The following is a 25,267-nucleotide window of genomic DNA, read 5'->3' on the forward strand; positions in this document are numbered from 1 at the left end:
TCCCAGAATACCAAAGTGGTGGTGATGTTAATGGATTTGGGACGATGTAGGGGCACAGGGTGGTAGAGAGAGGGCTGGGGCTGGGGGTTGAGGAGGGGCAGCTGGGGCTGGGAATGGAAGAGGGGTTTTGTGCCTTGTGAACAGCAGTGACTTGTAAACTCCCTGTGGATCCTGCCATGTCTCTGTCCCTGTTGCAGTCACCAAATCTGCAGCCATTATTCATAGCCCACACAGAAAAGGACTTCTCCCAGATTCCTCCTGGAGGTGTCTTCATGTTGCTGCAGTGAGTGCAATTTTTTCTGTACATGGCGGGGTGATAACCAGCAACACCTTTTGGTCCTGGCTTCTCCCATGTGGGAAGAATCCTTGGATATATTTAATTTTGGAGGTGGAATTGAAATTATGCAAGGTCCATGGCCATTCTGGCTTCTTTGGGGACTGTCTTCAGGTGGATTCCCTGGGAAGAGGGGATTCCCTGCTTTACCTTCTCACCTCTGTGGGAATGACCCCGGAGGCACAGCTGGGGGCCATGGAGCAGACAGCTTCACCAGCTCCTTCCTTTTCTTTTGAGAAAGACTGAGAACCAACAGGCCTCAGAGTCTGGGATGTTTTCAGTCACTGCTGGTTTGTTTTCCCTGGAAAGCATCTCTGACAAGCGGGATCCCAGACCTGGCTGAGAGGAGCCCTATGGAGGGACCCTCTTCTGCCTGTGCTCCAGTGTTATGTTTTGTTTGGAAAACTGGATGCCTGGGAACAGCTTCTTCCCAGAGGCTGCCATGGACTCTGCTTCTCTTATTCAAACTGGCATCACCACCTTCTTTGCAGCTTTGTCCAGGCAGATGGAGAGTTCCAGCCACATCCTGTAAGCGCTTCCCTACAAGGCACTGAAACCACAGGAAAAACCAATGCCAAGCACCAAACAGCTCTGGGTACGTTCCTCCTAGGAACTGACATCCTTCATACCAAAGGGAATACTGTCTCCTGCCAGAAAACTGTCCCAGCAGGTCCCTCTTTTTCTGAATGGGGACCCAAGGAAGCAGTGGGACAGGACCATAGAACAGCACAGCCCTCAGAGAAGGGGACTTGGGCTGGGACAGGAAGGCTGGGAGATCCCTCATGTCCAAAGTGTTCTAGAGATGCAGTTGAGAGGAGCTTCCTCTTTTTCTTCTTCAGGGAACCTTCCCAGCCAATACCTCCTTCTCTGTCCACGTCTTTCTCCAAGTAGGATATATGATGAGAAAGTGATGGGAAAAGAAAAGAAAAAAGCTGATGGTGGAGTGCAGAGAGGGAGGTGAGAGTCTGGGAGAGCTGGCTTTAGGTAATTCCGTGCTCCTGGACAGGTGTGAGGAGCTGTCACCTTTGGCCATGCTGCCTGTATTTATGGAGAGAAGATATGGGCACATGCCTAAGGCCTTGGCCCTTCCTGCAGCATGGGAAGTGGGCAGCAGTGTTTTGGAGAGGCCTGGAAAACACACTGGAGAAGATGCTCTCACTCTTAGACAAAATGATTGTGTGGTGTCTTTACAGTTTGCTACCTCCAATGAGAACTCTGTGAAGAAGGGCAGAGCCACCAAGGGGATGGAAGCACCCAAAGCTGGGCTGGCAGCTCCCACCAGGCAGGAAAAATGTGTCCAGGTGCTTCTGGGTGGGTGGGGGGGGTCCTGGAGCTGTCCCTGAACCAGACCTGCCCTCCAGTCCCAGGTGACAGCCTCAGGCAGGATGGGGCAGGTAGGAACATGAGTGGGTTCCTCTGCTGTCTGGCCTGGCCCTCTCCCATGTCCTGGGCTGGCAGAGCTGGGTCTGGAGGACTGGTGTGTCCGGGAGACTACAGAACCTCCAGGAGCAGACCTGGCGAGCAGAAGGTCTCTGCCCTCCTCCCTGTACCTCCTGAATCCTGAACAGGTCCTGGACCTACCTGAGCTTGGTGAAGCAGCTGGAGGTCCATAAAGAGAGAACAGCATAACTGAGGCTTGGGGGCAGCCACACATGACCATGCAAAAAGGAATAAAGACCTAGAAATCCATCACCTTGGTGTGTGAATTGCTGCTCCACACCACGGATTGAGCACAGTGTTTGGTGATCTAGATGAGACTGGGGTACATGGACAACTCCAGTCACAGAATCCCAGGACAGATGAGGTTGGAAGGGACCCCAGTGGCTCATCTGGTCCTACCTTCCTGCTCCAGCAGGTCCATCCCAGAGCACATGGTACAGCATTGTGTCTGGATGGTCTGAAATATCCCCGGTGAGGGAGACTCCACCCCCTCTCTGGACTACCTGTTCCAGGCTCGATCACTGCACAGCAAAGAAGTTCTACCTCAGGTTCACATGGAACTTCCTGGGCATCAGTTCTTGCCTCTTCCCCTTGCCCCATCACTGGGCCTCCTGGAGCAGAGTCTGGTCCCTGCTCTGAGCCCTTCCTGCAGACAGGAACAGACAGGGATGAGGGCCCCTCTCAGCTGTGTCTCCTCTCGAGGCTGAACAGCCCCAGCTCCCCCAGCCTTTCCTCAGCAGGGAGATGCTCCAGGCCCTTCATCATCTCTGCAGCCTCCACTGGCCTCACTCCAGGAGCTCCAAGTCCCTCCTGTCCTGAGGAGTCCAGAGCTGGACACAGCACTCCAGACGTGTCTCCCAGGGCTGACCAGAGTGGCAGGAACACTCCCTGACCTGCTGGTGAAGTGCAGAATAAGGACTTCACAATTAGAAATTGTAAAGCAGGTATGTTTTATTCCAGCTGGGACACACGGGGGGATATCTCCTCCAAACTGTGTGTACCTGGTCAAGACAAGGTCCAGGTTTAAATACACATTGATCTCACAAACCCACACGTCCCCACCTGCCCATTCCCCACCTTCTCTTGTTTCGTATTCTAATTAGCTGTCACACCTCCTAGTGGTCCTGAGTTGGGGTCTTGGGAGGAAGGCCAATGTCTTCCTCAGGTTGATCTTTGCTTCTAGGCAGGTGCAGTGGAGGTTTGGCTATTTTTCAGGTTACTTTGCTCTTGCCAAAGATTAGGAGCTTAATTTTGCTGGATTTAAGTCTCAAAGTTCTTCTTTATTATTTTAACAAATACCTAGGTCCTGCTTTGCTAAGTTTCAACATCATACATCTTACCTTTATAACTTCTACCTAGTAACTGCCTATCAACCAAGCTTAACAGCTAATCTTCTATGTGTTCTCAGTACAATCTGTTTCTCTACTTCTACAAAATCACCAAAAACTTCTTCTAAAATCTTGTATTCTCATATCCATTAACATCCCCCATATCACTGGCAATGCGCTCCCTGATGCCCCCTGGATCCCGTTAGTCTCCTTGGCTCCCAGGACACTCTGCTGGGTCAGGAACAGCTCATTGTCTCCTGGACCGCCAGGTCCTTCTCTGCAGAGCTGCTCCCTCGACCTGCGCTGGTGCCTGGGGTTGTTGTTCTTCCACAGATGCAGTACCTGCATTTCCCTTGTTGAACTTTAGAAGGTTCTTCCTTGGCTTTCTCCCCAGCCTGTTCAGGTCTCTCTGAGGGCTGCATGGCCTTCAGTGCTGTTGAGGCTGGGCCTAAGCAGGGACAAACAGGGCCAGCTGATCAGTCCAAGGTGTTCACTCTATGAAAAGTGATTTTGGCAGGAGGGGATCATGACAACTGACTCATGGCCACTGACTCCAGAATCCCACCGACTCCAAATATGGACAAGACTGAGCCTGTGGACTAATTGGTGTGAGTAGGGAGATAATAATTTAACCAATAGAAGATAGAATATTAGTAAGAGAAGTCTGTAACATGCAGCCAATGAATATCAAGGCCTTCATTTGCTAAAATGTATAAAAAATGTAAAGCTTCACTGAATGGGGAGCGAATGTCTGTGGGAACCACCCAGGTCTTGCTGTGCACAAACTGAAATGATGATATAGAGATCTCTCACCTTGGGGTGAGAACTGGCTCTGCACAGCAGGGAATGAGCCTGGAATGTGGACGACCAGACCCACCCTCCAGCCCCAAGACAGACACAGGCAGGGTGGGGCAGATGGGGACACGGCTGGGTTCCTCTGGTGTTGTCCCTGGCCTCTCCCAAGTCTTGGGCTGGGGGAGCTGGGTCTGCAGGGAAGGGGTGTCTCAGAGACCACAGAACCTCCAGGAGCAAAGCTGGTGAGCAGGTCTCTGCCCTCCGCCCTATACCTCCAACTGAACTGTTCCTGGTCCCCCCCTGAGCTTGGTAAAGCAGCTGGAGCTCCACGACCCCAGAGAGAAATGGAACTGGGATGTGGATATGGTGTGGGGTAGTGGCCTCACATGGACCTGCACCATGAAACTGAGGGCAAAAGGGGTACAGCAAAGCCACTACACCCTTCTCTCTGAGTTGGAAAAACTCAAATTTCATAGATGGATTGCTCAGGGGATTAGAAGTTGGTTGGATGGCCACATACAGGTAGTAGTGAAGGGCTCAGATGGAGCTCAGAGACAAAGGGGTGTCCCTTGGGGTCCATAATGGGACCAGTGCTTTTTAATGTCTCCATCAACGACACAGACAGTGGGGTCGAGGGCACCCTCAACACATTGGCTCATGACCCAGAGCTGAGTAGTGCAGGTGACACACCTAGGAGACAGGATGCAATTCAGGGGGACCTGGACAAGTTCCAGAAGTAGGCTCATGGGAACCTCAGAAGGATCAAGGTGGCTGAACACAAGGTCCTGTACATGGGTTGTGGCAACTTCAGTATCAGTCCAGAAGTGAACTTGTCCCTCTCTTGTCCTTCTTCTACCCTAAGTCTTGCTATAAAGCCATCCATTCCCAGCCTGGATTGAGACTCGGGGTTTTCCCAACTCATGTGCAGGACCCCATGAAATTCCCATGGACCCACTTCTCAAGCTTGGCCAGGTCCTCCAGGATGGCTCCATCCTTTGGATGCGTCACCAGTACTGCTCAGCTTCCTGTCACCTGCCAACAGGCTAAGGGTGTGCTCCACCTCACTGTGTCCTTGACAAGGTGTTTAAGAGCACTGGTCCAAGGCAGGGCCCTGAGGTACACCACGCCTCACTGGACATAGAACCATTGACTACAAATCTGTCTGGATCTGTTGGTTCAGTGCTCTTGTGACCACTCTCCAAAACTGTCTGTCCATCTCTTTGGGGGTTCTCTCCAAGGTTGGACTTGACAATCTTGTTGTTTATTTTCAATCTTAACAGTTCTCTGGTTCCCTCAATGCCTCTTTAATCCGATGTTTTGTTTCCACCAAGCTGTAGTCAGGGCTTAAAGGGTTGAGGATAAACCAGGTTTTGGAGAAGAAAATGGTTGTAAAAATTCCCAAGGGAAATGTTCTCAAAGGAGATTTTTGCTCTGCCCTTTGCTGTTCCACCCTTCACCCACATTAAAGTAATTAAGGGCAGAGGTTTGAGCTGTTATGGAGTTGCAAATGTGTTGGCTGCCTGCCAGGGCAGCAGAAAGCAGAGAAATCATGACAGGAGGCGAAACATGCTTGTTTTGTTGAAATAAAGATTCTTGCAGGGGTTCAAATTTTGTGGATGAGGCTGGTGGAGAGGAGAGAAGCAAAGTCTGTCAGCTCACACTCTGCATTGTCAGTTCAATTTCAACTCTACAGTAATTTTTGTCTTATACTAAATCAGAAAAGTCCCATTCCCTCCCTCCAAGACCCTGACTGGGAACTTGGTTGCTTTGGATTCTGGAATTTTACTCCAAGCAGAAACATGATTTTCACCGTTACAGCAAGAACTGGAGCATTTGGGGTATAAAACATTGCTGAGATTTGAAGAAGATGCTCAGTGGGTGACTATTGCCCTTCCTGTTCTGCTGGGATCAGGAACATTGTTCTCCTTGTGTCTGTGTTAATATAAACCCACAAAATTCCAGAAATCGTTTATATATTTGAGGACATGAGCTTGATGTAAGAACTGACCTGAGGCATGTTGGTCCTTCTTCATCTGTGTGGCTTTCCTGTGTTTCTATATATAAGCCTAGAAGTAATGGAGAAATGGATTAGATTCCTGGCAGCCTGTGCCCTTAATTACACCCCCTAGGCCTTTTAACACGTGTTTTAATTAGGGGATGCAAAGAGCAGAGATGACATTTTATACCTGGGCATGTGCAGGCAGAGGCTGGGGTTCTCTGCCTTGGTCCTTAGCTCTCTCCAAAACCCTGACAGGAGTGGGGTCGGTCACAAGGGACAGGATCAGGGGAAATGCCCTCAATTTGTGCCAGGGGAGCTTTAGGTTGGATGTTGGGAAAATCTCTTTGTGGAAAGGGTGGTCAGGCACTGAAAGGGGCTGCCCAGGCCAGTGGTGAAGTCACCATTCCTGGAAATGTTAAAAAAATGTGCGAATGTGGCATTTGAGGACAAGGTTAATGGTGAACAGCCTACCACCAGGTCCTGGGTTGATGGCTGGACTCAATGATCTTAGAGAACTTCTCCAACTTTAACAATTCTGTGATTCTGTGATTACAGTCTTAGTTCCTGGAACTCCCAGAATAGGCAACTGACTGGATTTGTTTTTTTCTATCTTCTTCCAAACTTCTTTTTTTTTATGCCCCAGCTCTGCAGAAAGTGGCCAGAATTATGGGGACTTTCAGGTGTTGCCTGAACTCAATTTCCACCATTTATTTACTGCAGTTTGGAATGTTTTGCCCGCCTGTGTCACGGCCAGTGTCTCAAAGTGGGAGCAACTCATAAATCCCAGGATCTGCCTGGGTGTGACTGACCATCTGTGCTACTGAGCAGATAACTGAGAGTCCCCTCAGGGTTTATGATATGTCAATTAAAGGTTTGGATTAATGGATTACCAACCTAATGCTGTGTGAAGTCTTTATAAATCTCTGACTGCAGGGCAGTCTGAGAGCCCAGGAGAAGAGAGAAAATCTGAGAGAGACAAAAAAAGGCAGAGAAAGGCCAAAGGCAGAGGAAATAAAACCTGTCCAGGTCAGGAGAGGCTTGGCTTTGCAGGCACTATGAAAATCTTTCTTTCCTGGACAGTCCTGGCAGTCCTTGTCCTGGTGCACGTCTCCCAGGCAGTCTATGTTCAGGTGAGTTTTTTATCTTTTGTTTGTTGGTATTACAAATTCAACAAAGTGCTGATATTTTTTAAACTCCTGGCTGCAACAGGAATCTTTAACTAAATTAATAGACCTGAATTTTTGTTTTGCCCTACCTTGATTTCCATCTGCATCTCTCTGTGCCCTGGGTGTTCTGTAAAACACTTCAGGTATCACTAAATGCTGCTGCTGTTAATTGACCTTCTCCAGCCATATCTCTGCTCTGAAATCCCTTAGGGACTGAGGTGTTTCATGCCTGATTCTCCTAGACCTAAAGCCACTGCTGGTGATGGTGCTGACTTTAGAGAATGATGCAAACAAGGTGTGACAAAGGAGAAATTGTCTTGCATTACCTGGTTCTAGGCAGGAAATTCTTTGGGGAAATGATCTGTGAGTTTATGGGATAAAGTCTTTAAAAAAAGGTCAAAGAAGAGCTTAGTTGTATCCAATTAAATATTAATAGGCAGAGAAGTGATTAGAGGAGCCTCTGTGAAATTTTACAAGTACAAAGCACCTATTGTTGATATTCCATGCAACATGGAAGAGGTTAAGAAAGTACTTCAGGGCCCTGGTCTGTTTTTGGCAAAGCTTTGGAGCCCTCTGCACATATCCTGAGAGACAGTGTGGGAGATTTCAGTCTGACTGCAATGCAAACTTCCTCTGGGGGCCAGAAAAACTAATACTTGTTACACAATTATTGACTCTATGTGTGCGCAGCAGGTTTCCAGTGTTAAGGTGTCTTTGTGTCCTGGACTATACTCTTTTCTGTCTTTTGGATGACAAAGATATCCAGAGGTAGCAGGTTTAAGCTATTCCTTTCTCTCAAACCATTCTTCAACATATAGAGCCTCCAGAGCAGCCAGCAGCTCCCTACACAGTGAAAAACATCCTAGTTTTCCACTTGTAGCCATTAAAAAAAAAATTGATAAATGAGAATGGCTGCTTCTAGATTGCATAACAGAGTAGGAAGTGCATCTCTGGAGTTTGAGCTGGAATTCTTCTCTCATTAATCATTAAATCTGTGTTTTCCCCACTGTACTTGCTGTGAACTCTGAGTGCATTGCACTTCTTTCACTTGAGGTCTTGGAGGTCTGACTGATTCTTTGATTCTTCACTGCACAAAGTTAGCTTCCACTCTTCTTCCCTGAAACTGTTCCCAAGACTTCCCTTCCTTGTCCCATAGTATGTCAAATTTAGCTCTCTCTGATACATCTTTCTTACTTGAGGTGGAAGGGGTTTGTCCTTATTTCGCTGTTCCTTGGTTCTTTTTTGTCCCCAGGAACTGTAGATTTCAGAGTTTACTCCCAGTTCCTGGTTTCTCTGAAACTGTGCCTCTGGAAATCCTGTCTTTTTTTAGTTCTATGAGTATTTCTTCTCAGATGTGTGACCAACACCTGAATCTAGAGCTGTCTTTATAGGAAAAGTGAATTTTTCATAGGCACCCAGGGCTGATCACAGAATCAGAAAGTTTTTTAGGTTGGAAAAGTCCTTTAAGATCATTAAATCCAGCTGTTCCTCCAGTTGGAGGAACAGAGAGATCCACCATGTCCCCAGGTGCCACATCCACATGTTTTTGGAACACTTCCAGGGCTGGTGACTTCACCACTCCCACGGGCAGCTGGTGCCAGTGCTGGGTTAACCTTTGTAGATCATTAAGGTCAGAAAAGATCTTTAAGATCATTGCGTTTCACTGAAGAATTAACCTGAGTAAGATCATAAACTGATTGCAAAAGAAAAGAATTTGACTTTGTTAAGCAAATACATATCCAAAGTCTATCTAATTTGGTTTTTTAAACCTTTAACACCAAAATAACATGATTCTGTAAAAAACCCTCCAAACTCCCAGTCAGAAGCAAATCTCCTCCCCACTTATCTCACACCATTCCCCACTGGACTCATGGGGATGTGAAAGAAATGGTAATGTTTGGTTTTGTGCTGTATTAGAGTCACTGAATTTTGTTTCTTTGGATGAGGAGTGGTTACTTGATCCCAGAATCCCAGGATGGTTTGGGTTGGAACGAACATTAAACTTCATCTTGTTCCAAACCCTGCCTTTGGGTTGGAACCTCCTACATCACCTTACTGACTACGTTGGCCATGAAACCATATTAAAACAGCAGATAAAAATCAGTTTGAAAATGCTTATTTGTCTTCTAGGCCAAAATCTGATTATCTGCAGATGTGTACAGACCTTGTGCATTTGGTTAAACAGCTGCAACACCTGCAACTCAAATTTATGACCTCAAAAAGGTGAAATCTCTTGAAACTGAGGGAGTGTCAATGCACCAGGAGAAGCAACTAAAACACAGAATAATATTTCTTAGAGTCCTGTCCCAGCCTTCTTAAGTTTCTGGTGTGAGCTTTGAGTCAGAAGTGTCATATTTATGTTTCTGTGTTTTTCATGAATTGTGGGGGCAAGTCTTTAATTGGCACAGGGTGGGATTGTTGTGCATCTGTGCATGGCCAGGAGCTGGAGTCAAAGATCCCTGTGGGTCCCTTCCAGCTCAAGAGATTCTGTGATTCTAAATTAATGGAAACTTTCCACAATGTCTTGGGGTGAAGGGTTTAAGACCTCAACAATGTGTGGTGTGAAAGAAGAACTGGTTTTGTATGGTCACACCCGGCCAGGTCACAGCCAACACTTGACACTTCCACTGATGTCTTAGGAGAAAGGATGAATCAAAAAAATTTCCATTTACTCCTATTCAAGTCATGATTTTGTAGATCTCTACCACATATCCCTGGAGGTGCTGGATGGAGCTTGGAGCAACCTGGTCTAGTGGAAGGTGTCCCTGCCCGTGGCAGGGGGTGGAGAAGAGTTTTATGGTCCCTTCCAACCCAGCCCATTCCAGATTCTGTGATATTGCCCAGTCATTTCTTTTCTAGGCTAAAGATTCCCAGCCTGGATCTTCCTATCCCAGATTTTATGGGTCTGTCTCAAGGGGGTGAGCCAGGCCTGAAATCCCCCTCTGTCCACTGCCTTCATTCAGCACAGGTTTTATCTGGGCTTTCTTTCAACACCATCTTTTCCCTCTGTCATATTTTTTTGGGAGAGCTCTTGGTTGAAATGGAATGGATTTGCCAAAAGCCTGATTTCCTGACACCTCTTTTTACTGGTTCTGTACAGGATGGAGACTTGAAATTCCCTCTGGAGTCCGTGAAGAAGCTGAAGGAGCTCATGGATGGGGACAGACACATCAGTCCTCGCATGATGGTTCCCATGGCCAGCTATTCCCCATGCCAAGAAAAACACCTCCCTGAGGAATTCCGGCCTGTGTGCAAGAGGGAAGATGCACCCCTGATTTTTAGGAGGCTGAGTATGTCGTTCATATTTCGTAGTTTTAATTTTTACCACACTTTTCAACCTTAAACATTCCAAAAGCAGGAGGCAAAGCCACGGAATTACTTCTGTGTCATTTCTAGGGCAGTTGGGAGGGTTTGTGCTGCCTTTGTACTGCCCTTTCTCCTGCAAAGGTTGGGCTCCATGAACCCCTAAGGAAAATTCCTGCAGTGCTGAGCTGAGCTGTTCCCTGGGCACATTCCGCTGCTGTGACCATGGAAAAGTTCATCCAAGTAGAATAATGGAATCACTGAATGGTTTGGTTGGGGGGGACCTTAAAACTCAGCCCATTCCACCCCCTGCCATGAGCAGGGACACCTTGCACCATCCCAGGCTGCTCCAAGCCCCATCCAACCTGGCCTTGGACACTTCCAGGGATCCAGGGGCAGCCACAGCTTCTCTGGGCAACCTGTGCCAGGGCCTCACCACCTTTACAGAGAGGGATTTCCTCCCAATATCTGATCTAGATCTGCCCTTCTCTAGCTTAAACCATTCCTCCTTGTCCAAAGTCCCTCTGCCATGGGCTGCTGCTGCAGTGTTTGCTTTTTTAAGTTATTATATTGCACTTATCTACTGTCCAGTACAAGGGACACTTTAGGACAAAATGCTGCCATGTCCTGTTGTCCTCTTGCTTCCACATATTCCCATTGCTTCCCAAGGAATACACATTTGATTTCATTCCTTCATGTTTGATTTTAGCACAAGCTAATTTTACTTACAGCAGTATACCTACAAGGATCTTTCAAATGATAAAATAGGAAAGCAAAGGAGTCTCCAAATGCTTTGAAAGGTGGCTCTGCCATCCTGGTATCTGACTGAATCCCTCCTTTCTTCTGGACAGGTCTGGCTGCCGAGGATGACCTGTGTGAGATCTGTGCCAATGCTGCCTGTGCTGGCTGCTTCTGAGAAGGTGGAAAAACCCACAGAAGACATGTCCAGCTGGGAAGTTTTTGCATTCCTGTGATAAGATCATGTACTTTCACCAATCAATATTCCTGGGCTTCATCTCCCACTCCAGCCAAACTGGAACTGTCAGCTCGTGGGGACATCCCTGTACTCTTGCAGCCCCTGGATCAGGTGCCACTACCAGAGCAGTTCTGCCATCAAGGAGGCTGTGACTCCTCGGAGAGGTGGAGATGCTGCAGAAGTCGTGTGACACTGGAATGGAAATGCCCCGTGTTTCATTTCCCAGTATTTTGCCTGGATTTGAACAAGCTGGGCAAAACTCAGCATCCCCTGCAGCCTTTTTAACGGCTAATATTTAATATCTAAGATTTAATGTCCAATAAGTTGTAACTAATCATTAATATCTGCCTGTAATTTAGCCTCCCCTACACACAACATCACCGGGTTATTCCCTTTCCTAGTCCCTCCTTCCCAGTGTGTTGGATCCCTTTCCCTTCCACCCGACTGCAGGTGACACCTTTGAGTGTGTAGCAGAACTGCAACAAATAACTTGAGATGAATTCTTGGTGTTTAGGAACGCTCTGACAGCCAGAAATCAGACTGTTCCTTGTACTGATTGTTGTTGATTTAGGGAATGGGTGTAGAGGAGCACAGGAACACTTCTTCCCTGGTGGATATCAAGGTTCTTTAAACTTTCTTTGGGATGAAGGAATTCCAAAGTGCAGTGCTAGAATCACACTGAAATGAAAGCATTGCCTGTTGTTTTATTTATTGGTGGCAAGACTGTGAAGAAAAGATCTGCCCATGTTTATGTGCTGTATAGGCAATAAAAACTAATAATAATTCTGATTTTTGTTTTGTTTGTTATTACTGGCTTTTGAGGTGGATTTTGTTTTAGGATACTCTTCTTGCCTCCTTTCTTTTTTTCCAAATAAGGCATTTCATGTCCGCGGCTTCCCTGTATAAAAGATATCTTTTAACAATGTCTTGAACTTAAACCAATTTGCAGTCACAGAATCACAGAACTATTTGGGTTGGAAAAGCCCTCCAGGATCATTGAGTACAACCTCTGCCCAATCCCCATCTTGTCACCCAACCCAGAACACTGAGTGTCATGCCCAGCCCTTCCTTGGACACCTCCAGGGATGGAGACTCCACCACTGCCCTGGGCAGCTCCTTCCTATTCCTGACCACCCTTTCCATGAAGAAATTTCTCCTGATATTGAACTTAACTCTCCCCTGGCCCAACTTGAGGCCCTTCCCTCTCAACCTGTCCCTGTTCCCTGAGAGCAGAGTCTGACTCTCCTGGCTGCCCCCTCCTGTCAGGGAGTTGTAGAGAGGCAGAAGGTATCCCCTGAGCCTCCTTTTCTCCAGGCTGAGTACCCTCAGGTCTGTCATGGTAATGCAAGTCCATATCAGAGATTTTAAATTTTTCCCTCCTATTTGTAACTGTTGAACTACTATCTCCATTTTTATATATGAAATGGAGATAATATGTTGAGCCCTCAACTCAGCAACCAAGTTCTACCAAGACTCTCAGTGCTCCAAATCTGTATCCTCAGCCCTGGAATTTGGAGCGTAAATCCAGAATTGATGTTAGAAAATTATCATGAGGTGCATAAATTCCTACTTCATTTGACAGGAAAAGTGTGAGGGTGTAGAAGACGATTCCTTACATCCAGTATTATGACTGCCCCAGGACAAAACACATCCACAGCCAATTCCAAAGAGAGACCCTCATGAAGGCTCCTCCTGCTGCCTTGAAGTTGGCACCTTTGGGAAATGGGATTTCTTGACTTAAACATTGCAGGGCCTTCTTTTAAACCCGAAGTTATTTCTCCGAATAGAGAAGGGACTTATTATTTTCCTTTAAAACTAATGTGACAAATCCTCAGGTCCCAACACAGCAGCTTGGACCAGCTCCTGTAGAGAAGGAGGTTATAGATTTTGCAAGAGAGACTTGTTGGAAACAGGATTAGAACCAAGATCCTGCTGAAACACTGCCAGTGCTCAGGTGGGGCAGGAGGGCTGGTCTGGAGACCTTTCCACAAATCTTCTGCCCCTTTGGATCCAGGGCCATCCCCAGTGACACCCCAGGCTTGTTTAGCCTGGTGTGTCGAGAACTGCAGAGGGAAAAAAGGGGGATAAAAGAGGGCACAAAATTCTCAGTTTTTTTCTCACCTGGGATTCAGGTGGTTGAGTCTTTTGCCCTCTGATAGCCTGAGCCAGACGTAAGAATGAAATGGAGTCTTCAAGGTCTTGTTTTTCAAGGTTTCTCGTGTTGTTTATTATTTCTTATCTTAGAATTCTCTCTGTGCCCAGCCAAGGTCTGTTCAGCAGCTCAGACACAGGAGGACACCCCCCGTGGTGTGACATCATTGCCTTTTTATACAGATAACTATGTGTCTTTTATTTACAAGTCTGTGCCAATACCTATCACCTATACTAAACAGGTCATCTCTACTTTGACCCAATCTCTTTGAACTACTTTGTGCCACCGTCACAGCAGGAGATGGAGGCCAAGGGAGAAGAAGAACCCAGGACATCACCCTAAATCCTCCATCTTGTCCCCATTTACCTCCATTCTAAGAACCCCAAAACTACAAATTTTTCTACCTGGTGATAAACTACACTACTGTCTGTCACACCTTTGTGACTTGCAATTCCTCTCTCAATGCTGGAAGTTTTTCCCATGGACTAAAGTCAAAGACTGTGTCTTCCTGGGCTCTGTGCCAGGGTCTACAACCCCCCTGTACAGATTCCAGACCCCCCTGTACAGATTCCAAACCCTCTTGCTCAGGTCCCAGACCTTTCTGCCGAGGTCTGTGACCATCCCAGGCGCCCAAAGTGATGACTTGGACTCCAACATGAAACCTTCATTTTGTCCCTGCTGGCTGAGATTTGTGATTTTAGGGGGTTGGTTTGACAGCAGGGGGTTGTGTCCTTGGGGAAGAAGGGGTGGGGGCACACAGGAAAAGAAACAAACACAGAATGGCATGGGTTGGATAAAGATAATGCAGAAAGGATGACAAATAAAGGAAGCCAGGAGCAAGGAGTGGAGATCTAATTTTGCAATAGGCTCAGGAAGCCTCTCCAGAACCCAAACACTAAGGGCTGTGTTTGCCAGCCCTCTCTGGGAACTGGAGCTGTGGCTCAGAGCAGAGCAGGGATTTCATCAGGCTGGTTACCAGCTCAGCCACCTGCACAGCCTGTGGGAATCACAGAATCAGGGAATTGTTAAGGCTGGAAAAGCCCTCTGGGATCATGGAGTGCAACCATTAACCCAGCACTACCAGAGCCACCACCAGCCACACCCTGCAGGTTTCATTCTGTGCAGGTGTCCCAGGCTGATGTGATGAACTTCTAATGTTAATCATGGAATACAGAATCATAGAATATCCAAAGCTGGAAGGAATCAGTGAGTCCAACATGGGGATATGGACTGGAGGGGTATCTGTGTTAAACAACTAGGTATTGCTGTTTTCAAGGAGAAGATTTATTTGCTTTAAGAAGTAATCTCTGGGTTTAGGATTTATTTTCTGTACTTATTTAGGAAAATTTAAAAAGTGCTACTTGCACAGGGAAGCTGCTCCCCCTCCTCCAACCCTGAGCCCACCACCATCACCTTCAATGCGCACGAACACCAGGGAGTGAGGGAAGGAAAGCCATGATAAATTTCAAGGAAATGTCTGCTGGCTTTTCCCTACCTCTATTTCAGAGATAAGACAAAGCCTTCAGCTATCACAGCTCAGAGCAAGGAGCTGCTGGCTTAGCTGTTATCTCACTAGACTGTCTCTTGCCAGGGTGAGGGGGGGAACCTGAACTGGAGCATCAGTGAGCCCCCCCCCCCCCAGCATTGTCAGGTGCCCTGAGATCAGCAGTGTATTTGTGGTCTGTTTTTTTCTCCCTCAACCTCTCAGTAGCTCAAGGACAATCATGGGTTTACGGCTGATGTCTGTGAATCTGTGCAAACCTGTTTTCTCAGAGCCCCACGCTGTTCCGAACCACAGAGGTGGTCATAAACCACCTTTGTTGGAAAGTCTGGGCATGGAAATTACCTTGTATCCCTGTCTGTTCTAAAGCACAGAGACCAGGCTGGGAAAACAGATTCAGAGTCCTGAGACCAGGCTGTGAATTTGTGAGTCCCAGGTACAAAACCCCAAGTACTTGGAAGATTGTTCCATTTTTATAGTCCAGCATCAAAATCTGTATTTCATGGCTGCTTATAGTAATGCAATCCCTACACCTGTAGCAGGTGTTTCCAAATAGGGAAACTTTTATCTTTTGACATGTTAAGAAGTTAGCTGGAAAGTTCTGTGGATTCCTCTTTGCAATTGGCTCGGTGCCAGCTCAGAAGTGTAGATTGGACTGGAAATGTTACTCAAAGACTGTTGTTTCACTCATTGGGCCATGGGCCAAAAAGCCCACCTAAGCTATTAGGTACAAAAGACAGAGAACAAAGAAACTCCAGGCTTTTCACCTTTCGCTTTTCCATCCTGCCGTTTTGAGGTGCTGTAGCAGCAAGGAGTTTGTCTCTGTGTTGTGCTCAGCTTTGTTATTTTGCATTTTGTATTATTTTTACATCATTATTAAAACCCTTTTGATTTTTCAAGGCACCTGCGTTCAGCCTCTCGCTCATTATTATAGCCACATTTCTGCCAGGTTGGCCCTCAGAGTGTGGGTATAACCCACAACTGTTCTTTCATTTTTCTTCTTAAATCCACTATTAGATGGGAATTTTGTAGATTGGTGTAGAAACTGAATTTTCACGTGATTTCCTGGACTGAAACCTGGGTAAAGTACCAAGTGTTAAGCAAATATTTTATAAGATGATTCAAATTTTCTGGTCAACATAAAGGAACTCCAAACAGGTGATTATTGTGTTCTGAAAAAGCACATTTCAAGGTCAGGGTGCGACAAAACTTCATTTATAATCATATTGATCCTGTTTAGGAAAGAACAGTCACACTTCAACTACCTTTTCTCTTCTCTGATCTGCAACTATCAAGGGACAAAAATGTAATTTCTAGAGCATGAGTTTGTGAGGACCTTTGTGACACAGGAGTCTGATACTAAATTTAATATTAAATCAAATATATAAACCAATGAATTAAGTGTGAAACAAAACACAATAAAAACACCTGTGCTCTATTTAGATGAGGAGTCTCTAACACCACACATTGTAGAGAACTATGAACTAGTCCCAGTATCCTCATCCAGGAGGGGAAATAAATAGGCTTGTTACAAAAACAACAAAAAACTCCTAATGAGACTTTTCAGGATCAATGCCAGAACCTCAAAGCAGTGTGAGATGTAGTATAAGAGCTTAAACAAAACCAATTTAGAAGAATTAAAAATAGTCAGGTAAGTTCAGTGTTGAGTTTTAGTATTTCCTACCTGCCCCCGCCCCCCACCTTTCCCCCAGTTTAACCTCTCTTGGCTTACAGAAGATATTTGAGTGGGCAATTTCATGCAGGGCCCCACAAAGATCCACTAAAAGCCTTTCGAGCAGCCCAGTGACAGGACTGGACCTGCTGCCCTGCACAGTGGGTTTTGTCAGAGCTCTGGATTCCTTTCCAATTTGTGGCTCTTACAGAATTGAAATTGTCACCTTTACTCTGCTCCCTGTCATGCTGATGCTTACATCAGAGATGGAAAGTCATTATGGAAAAGTGAATTTAGCTGAGGATTTTACTGCAATGAGATATTCTACCGTTTCTAGCGCTTTGGTTTATTGTTCACAATCTTCAAGTGTGGGAAATGGATTTGTAGAGAATTCTCAAAGCCTGACAGAAGGCTCACACAGTATTCATCTGTATGCAAACTGAGATAAAATACACTGACTTAGAAAGGGCATGGAACAGGACAGACATTGTTAAGAGAGAAGTTGAACTAGAAACAAGTTTCACATGATGACCTTGCAAATAGATTTGATATTTTAGAGAAATAGACCTATAAAGTAGGTCACATGAGGGGTATTTTTAGATGATTGGCTTAAAAGACATTAGCAGCGTTGTGTGGCAAAAGCTGATAGGCTGAAAAACGCTTATAATGTACTGTAATTAGAAAATAGTTTAGCTTCTGATTTTGATGGTGTGAATTGTAGCATCTGTACTGTCTCACCCTTCACATGAGACTGAAAATGTAATAAATGTCTTTAAAGCGCCTCTCAAGAGCCCCGTCTCTAGGTCAGAAAAAAAGGATAATCTGACAAGAACAGATTTTACTTCACTGTTTAATTCTGAGCTTAAAATGGGATTTAAATTTCAGTCTAATAGTGGATTTTAAAAGAAAAATGAGAGAACACCCTAGAAATACACATTTTGATGCTGGTCTATAAAAATGGAAGAGTCTTTCAAGTACCAGGAGCTACCCACACTGGGTACGGGTCATACACGGCCTTCTGTGCATGGGATTGAGGAGTTTTCTCTTTTGTGATCTTGTCAATCATCCACTGAGATTTGGGGTTTTCCTGAAAGATCCGCTTCCTGGATCCACAGGTCTGGAGAGGACTTTTACTTTCCTTGAACAGGAAAAAGTGAGGAGTTTAAGATTTTGGGTTTGGTATGGAAGGCTCAGGTTGTGTCTTGAGCACATCCTGGAGCAAAAATAATGTCAGAATTTTATAATTTTAAGGAAAGCTGAGAACTGGTGGGCCACGTTCAGGACCGGTGAATGTGGAAACCCTTGAACCCCTCAGGGAAACCTCCAGAGCTTTGCCCTGGAAAAATCTACCATAGAGTTTCCCCACCTAGGCTGAAAGAAAATATTCTCCCCCATTGTGCCCTGCAGAACTATTGCCAGTCTGCCTCAGATTGCTTCCCCCATTGGCCAGTTGACCCTGCCCACCCCAATTGTTTATCCCTCATACCCCCTATAGGTTGCTGTCCTTTGCCCTTCTCTTTGTACTGCCTCTGTGCCCTCAGGTCAATGGCCACTGGCCCCTTACTTAACTACTGAGTACCTCATGGTCTCTTCCTTTTGTCCTGATGCCCTCCACGTGGTGAACATAATAAGCCTTCGCTGGAATTCTTCATACAGTAGGCCCTTCTTGTCTTTCCTTTGCTGAGCTATCTGTAGCGTGTGTATGTGCATGGACTTGAAATGACTGTTCCTGTGGCCTACTCAAGTGGCCTCTGAAGGAGATGCTTTGAGAAGGTAGCAGCATTTTCACCATCATGCCACGCTGCTACAGGTGAGAGTGGAGGTATGTGAGCTTCACTTCACATGAATGAAAAGCTGTCAGAGGGAAATCCCTGGCACTGGTCAGCGGGTCCTGATCCATCAGGACCTTGGAACATTCTCTGCCTGGAACCGCTGCATGGTTTACGGCATTTCACAACCCACAGAAACACAACTCTGGGTGAACAGGGTCTTTTTAAAGTTGTCAGAGTGCAGAACTGAAGTCAGCTCTTCCTCTAGTGCAGAAGCCTGGCAGCAATATCTGTCCTACATCCTGGAGACATGTGGACAGCAGAGCCCCTCTCCAACGACTGAGTCCCAAACTCCTTCCTTGTCCTGCCTCCATGTGAACCTGGCTCTCAGGGAGCTGAGAGGTGGTGAGAGTAGGTAACATACACATCTGAACTTGGTGAAAACTCCAAGGGGTGGAGATAAAGAAAGACAACACAGAGAACTGCTCCTGTGTCCTCGCAGATCCAGGTGTCAGGTCCCCCAGTTTGGCAGGTCCTCATCTGAGCAGGGAGGAGCAGAACTGGGAACACCTAAAGGAGATTTCCTCCCAAACCCAAAATGTGCTTCACTCCACTGAAACATACAAAATGTCTCTATACTTCCTCTGAAATAAGTAACTCAGCAGCTGAGCATTCCCCCCTCAACCCTGGCTGCCCTTCTCCACAGGATTGTTAAGGGTTTGAAACGTCTGCTGACATTCCCTGTCAGGATATTGAGGGTTTAGAGGTTAATCAGAGAACTATTGTTCCACATAGAGCTGTTATCTGCAGAAGGTCAGCACATGCCAGGAGCAGCTCTGCAGAAGTAACTGTGATTAAAAAATTCACAGAATGACACCACCAACCCAGCAGCACCATCAGGTTGAGACTGGCTGCTTCTAGCCCCAAAGAGCAGCCTCTGAATGTGCTCCCCATAGAGCAGACCCTGCACTGCATTTTTAAGTTTTTTGTGATCTTGTTTGCAGCCCTCAGGGTACTGAGGGAGCTCTAATGGACCTGAGGTCACCTGAGCCCTCCACTTGCCCCATGCCTACATTTCAGTTAGCTCTGAGCTGTGTTGGAAAGTGCTGCTGGAAGACTGCAGGAGTGCTGGTCCCCATCACCTGTGTGGGCCTGGCCATAGGCCAGATGATCAGGACCCCAATCCAGAGACCACCCCTCTGGCTTGAGCTGGGACCTGTCTTCTCATGATGCACCTGCACAGTGATCATAGGGGTCGGTCTAATCCTCTTTACCCCAGTCAGTCTCTAACTTGCACACTGACTTCCCAAATTAACTTCAGGCCTGCCTCATCCAATGAATGATTAAAATTTGAACTCTTGGTTGAACCTGAAGACAGTGTTTTTCTGCCCTGCTCAGCTCACCCAAGTGCTGTGGGACAGGATTGCTCTCAGCTCCCAGCCCCCATTCCACAGGGAGCAGATGGATATCACTGCTTTGGCAGCAGCTCATGATGTGTGCGTTTGTAACCCAAATGCTGAGTTGAGTGAAATTCATGTCAGAAAGAACTTATTTCGGCAGACCTGAATTCTGAGCATCACGTTAAGAGTGCAAAGCCCTTCCTGAGGGGTCCAGTAGGAGAAGTCCCTGCCAGGGGCTGGAACTCAATCATCTTTGGGGTCCCTCCCAATCCAAACCATTCTGTGATTCTATGATTCTCCAACACCTCAGTGAAAAATGAGCTACAATGAATTGTCTCACTGGTGATTCAACTGGGTAATTTGTATTTTGAGAAAAGATCATGTTAACTCCCTTATTTTTCACCAAACCATCAGGCTTGTGTTACCTCACACACTGTGAAAAACAAGTTCCACTCTCTTTTAGAATTTTATAAGTTTAATAGAAATAAAAAAATAGACAAAGTAGGAGACAGAATAAGCCAAGCTTCTCGGCCGAGGGGGGACTTGGTACCAAGTCTGCCTGTCGTCCCCTTCACCCTTTTAAGAGCGCCGTGTTGAATATTTAATAGATGGTAATCTTACATTCCTTTTTGATCTGTTTTAAGTATCCCAAATAATCTTATCTAGTAGATTTATTTTGTGGGTGTCTCCACGTAGTCTGGTAACATGGGTATAAATTTTCTTTTGAGGTTTTCTGGTTCTTTTCAGTTGGATAAGAAAACAGAAAATCAACAGGTTTTTTTCTTAAAAGGGTCACAAGGTGATCCCCTTCCCATAGCTTTGGGCTTGGTGGCTTAAGCATTGCAAAAAAAACAAAAACAAAAACAAAACAGTCTTACCCCTCTGGTATGATCAAAAAATACACATTCATCACCCTTCTAAATTCTTATTAATAGAAACATAATACAATACAATTATAATAGTTATGCGAAAAGCCAACTGTATAATATACATTTATAACACACACCCTTCTTATTCCTAAATCCATTTTTTTTTTTCCTATTCCACTAATTTAAAAGTTCATTACTTTTCTCTACTTGTGTTCTGTAAGTGATTCCTGAATCTCCAAAGTGTTTTGTGGGGTTGGAGAGCCAAGATCACGTTGGATGGGGCTTGGAGCAACCTGTTGGAGTGGAAAGTATCCCTGCCCACGGCGGGGGTGGGATGGGATGGGATGGGCTTCAAGGTCCCTGCCAACTCAGATAGGTTTGGGATTCTCTGATATGATTGATTCTCTGATTTGCTATTATTGTTTAATCACTAAGAAGAGGATAGACGTCAGCCTGCTGCTGATATCGTTCTCCTCGCATCATACGAGATTTTACTCACACTAATACTCCTTTATTGCCAGCTCCCAACAGTGCAGCTTTTTTGCAGCTGTTGAGCACTGAAATGACAAATTCCATCAGTTCCATAATTCCAAGAGCTTTTTGAAGCACTTTTTAATCCAGAGTCTGGCAGCTCTTCCCTGTGTCCAGCACTTGCCACTCCCAGCCCCTGGTGCCTCTCATCCCTTTGTCACTGTGTAATTCTGTGTTATGATGGTCACAGACATCAGGAAGGCTGGATTTTCCCCTTCCTCAGCATTTTTGGATGCACAGACTTTTGTGCCTGTTCTCCCTTACACTTGCCTCACATTTCCCCCCAGATTTCTCTTCTCTTTCTTCTCACTTTGCTTGGCTCTTCCACATTGCCACATTATCCCAGCCTTGGCTGATACATCCACTTATTCTACTTATTGACTGCTAGTTCTGGTCCTTCCTACTGGCACCATCCCCAGTCTCTTACCTCTAATTTTTGGAGTTCGGGTTGGTTTTTTTTCTCCTTGATTCTATAATGTGGCTCTTTATCCAGCTTTCATTATTCTTCCTCTTCCATTCCTGCCTCATGACTCTCCTGGTCCTTATGGGATTTCCCTGCCCATTACTCCCTCTATTCTGCTGAAGCTCAAAATTCCCTGGACTGATAATTTTTTCTTAGTTTAAAACATATTATTTCTACATATTTCTTATATTTTTACTCTCTTCTCTAGTTCTAGCCACCAGTGTTCTCAAACAACCAGTTTTCAATCCCATTAAAATACTAATACCATCACTTCTTTCCAATTCCAACCCTGTACCCCTTCTATCCAGAAATGTTGTGTTTATCTGCTTCTACTACCATTAACCACTGGCTTCCCACCCATCTGGCAATTATCATAACCTGGTGTGCCCATATTCCTGTATTTCAGAATGTTTGTTAACCCTTGCTTCCCCCCCCCCCCCCATTTACTTATCAATTTGTTTATTTATTTTAATTTTCCGTAAAGGGATAAATCCAGACAGCATTTGAGGTAAGGAGGCAAGCAGGAAAAGAAGTTGTTTGAACAGCAAAAAAACTTTCTTCCTTTCAAATGTACAAAAATATGAAGGCTGAAACACATCTTATAACAAAATCCTGTAGTAGTTGGGGTTGGAAAGAACACTGGGTCATCCAGTCTCACCTCTCTGGGACCCAAGTGCCCAGGACCGTTCCCGGATGACTTTTGGTTGTCTTCAAGAATGGAGACCCCACAGCCTCTCTGAGCAGCCCATTCCAGTGCTCAGTCATCCTTCTTTATGTTTAATATTAGTGAATTTCTGACCTACCCCCAACAGAAGAACAGAAGTATTTGCTAATTTTAAATGAAGCTCTTTTTTGAGAAATGTCAAAATGCAGAGAAAATGCAGAATGATTGCAGGCAGTGTTGATGGGGTTGGTCTTACCCCTGGCTGGGCCTCAGTTCCCACCCCATGCAAATCCAAGGATCCTGGAGTGCTCAGCAAACACTGAGGACACAAAGATGTGATTGTCCTTGGGGTAACATTTTAACTAAAGGGTCAGAGAAAGTACCAGCAATGACGTGATTTGGTTTATAAGCAACAAAAAGTCCATAAAAGCAGTGGCACACCCAAGGAGAATTTACAGTAAATATTTTGCATGTTCTGATAAAAAATAACAGGATCAAGATAGAAACACTCTTAGATCTTTCCAGGAGCTTAACTTGGGTTTTTTTTTTCCAGGAATCTGAAAGACAAATCCCATGTTCTCCTCTGCCTGGGATATTTGTACTATCAGGTGCAGGAATCAGAATTGCAGATAAAAGTATTTTACTGCTGTTTTCATTCCTGTCATGGTGAGACACTTTCTGACCAGATCAGTAAATGTTCTGCTTTGCTGTTTCAGTGGATGAAGCAACACAGTGAATCCCAATATCACTGTTAGCATTCATCTGCTTTAAATAACAAATACCCCACCGTTTGGTGTTTCCCAGCTGGGAATTGTCAGTTGTCCCAGATATCTTTAACTTTTTGATATTGCCTGATAGATGTCCAGCTTCTCTCCTGGGACATACCTGTGAAAAAAACTGGTAAATCCAGTGCAGAGTGACTGAGGTGGTGAGGGGGCTGTGGCACATCAGGTGATGGAAGATGACCTTCTTTATTCTGGGAACGAGAAAAAGAAAAGGGTGAAGGGGGCAATTGTGAGAAGCAGGTTGATCATGGATGGGCCTCTTATTTTCAGATCCTTCACAAGGGCACATCCAATGAGATGTTTCACTTCCAAGGATCCATGTCTGAGTTTGCTCATGAGCCATGCTGGCTCTTAATAGCTCTGGAAGACTTTTTTTTTATTATTTTGGAGGGTTGTACCAAGTGTGAGGCATATCTGTTGGTGAAAAATAAATATTTATAATTCTGAATCCACTGCCTGATCATTTAGCTGAATTCTCCTTGTCTGATATCATTTGGCTTTTTGTGCTCTAAAGCTTCTCCTTAACTTTGATCTCTTGTTGACTCAGACTTTTAGGGCCTGTCAGGCTTACACAAGAGAGATGGACGGCTGAGAGACATTTTAAAGCATGACTTATTGCTATTATCTTCTACAGTCTCATGAAGGAGTGAGAACGTCTTCACTGCACAAGTTAGAGGTCAGTAGTCCACGGTCAGTGGTCACAAGACCATGGATTACAAGGTGTTTTAAAGGTTTATTAGACAATAAACTACTGCCACAAATATTGTTTCTACTTTCACACCAATAGCTAATTAAATTGTATAACAGGTCTTGCTGCAATGCAGACCATCTTAACCAATCATATAATGACACACAAACGTACTTGCTACACCTTAACACTTTTTACTATTTCTGTAACTACTTCTATATCCAAACTTTAAAACCTTAAAACTTTCCACTACCTAGCTTAATATGTTTCCATCTAAACTACAAACCCACATTCTTGCTTAGGGTCTCTAAATCTGGAAGCCTTTTCCAAGGTCTCAGGTCAAACCCTGTACTCATTTCCACATTTGGGCCTGCATGCACAAGGTTTTGAGAATTTTCTGTGCCTGGATTTCCCACAGGGGCCTTAAGCAGAGTTCTTGTAATGGCTCTGAATTGAATTGTAATTGGCTCTGAAAGTCGGCAGATGTGGCTGAGTGAGCACACAAAGGCATAGAGAACAACAGAGACTTGCAGGACTAACAAAGGTGCCACTCCAGCTATCCAGCTGTTGAACAGATTTTTTTTGGGAAGGGTGGAAGGTCTGAACCCTGATAAGTCAATAGCAGAGGTAACTCAGATAACTCAACTTCACCAGAGACTGGAAAATTCACAGAACATCACACAAAGGATTCTCTTTCTGTTGCGTTCGAGGAGAAAACAGATTATGCCAAGGGAGTGTACCGTGGTAACTTTGGACATCTCATGCACATTGGAAATGTGACCAAAACCTTGTCATTGCCAGTCAACAAAGGTCTCCAAGGCACATGGAGATGCTTTACAGGCTGGAACCCCTCTGCTCTGGAGCCAGGCTGGGAGAGCTGGGGGTGTTCACCCAGAGAAGAGTAGGCTCCAGGGAGACCTCAGAGACCCTTTTAGTGCCTAAAGGGGCTCCAGGTGAGTTGGAGAGGGACTTTGGACAAGACTTGGAGTGCCAGGACAAGGAGGAATGGCTTCCCACTGTCAGAGGGTAGGTTTGGATTGGATATTTGAAAGGAATTCCTCCCTGTGAGGATGGTGAGGCCCTGGCACAGGTTTCTCAGAGCAGCTGTGGCTGCCCTATGCCTGGAAGTGTCCAAGGCCATGTTGGATGGTGCTTGGAACAACCTGGGAAAGTGGAAGGTGCCCCTGCCCATGGCACAGGGTGGGACTGGGTGAGGTTTAAGGTCCCTCCAGCCAACCTCTCTCTTCTCCCTTTCTCCCTACACAGGTATATAGGAAATATTATGAATGCAGGGGAAGGGGATCACAGGATTCTATTAGATTTACTGTAGGAAGCTTAGGGGAAGAACCAAAGGTGGAGAAATGGAGGGGTTGATGAAATTTGGAGAGGAACTGTGGAGGGCCAGGGGCCTGCCACCAGGGCAGCTATGCCT

At 45.6% G+C, this 25,267-nt stretch overlaps 1 protein-coding gene across 1 annotated transcript; it reads left to right on the plus strand.

The window, feature by feature from the left end:
- The first annotated feature begins 6,713 nt into the window (after window positions 1–6,713).
- Window positions 6,714–12,130, plus strand: LOC136300544 (guanylin-like). The gene is made up of 3 exons (XM_066203016.1): window positions 6,714–7,026; window positions 10,163–10,352; window positions 11,217–12,130. The coding sequence occupies exons 1-3, from the start codon at window positions 6,952–6,954 to the stop codon at window positions 11,279–11,281; spliced, it is 330 nt and encodes a 109-aa protein (XP_066059113.1). The 5' UTR covers window positions 6,714–6,951; the 3' UTR covers window positions 11,282–12,130.
- Window positions 12,131–25,267: the final 13,137 nt, after the last annotated feature.

This window comes from Chamaea fasciata, unplaced genomic scaffold (genome assembly GCF_029207755.1).
Source record: "Chamaea fasciata isolate MVZ Bird 193981 ecotype frontalis unplaced genomic scaffold, bChaFas1.0.hap1 SCAF_23, whole genome shotgun sequence".
Lineage (NCBI taxonomy): Eukaryota > Metazoa > Chordata > Aves > Passeriformes > Sylviidae > Chamaea > Chamaea fasciata.

What these genes read in the sequence shown, in the direction of transcription:
- LOC136300544 (XM_066203016.1), top strand. Translation starts at nt 6,952, where the DNA reads ATGAAAATCTTTCTTTCCTGGACAGTCCTGGCAGTCCTTGTCCTGGTG. An exon ending in CCCAGGCAGTCTATGTTCAG is followed by an intron (nt 7,027 to 10,162) that starts GTGAGTTTTTTA and finishes GGTTCTGTACAG; the next exon opens with GATGGAGACTTGAAATTCCC. An exon ending in CCTGATTTTTAGGAGGCTGA is followed by an intron (nt 10,353 to 11,216) that starts GTATGTCGTTCA and finishes TCTTCTGGACAG; the next exon opens with GTCTGGCTGCCGAGGATGAC.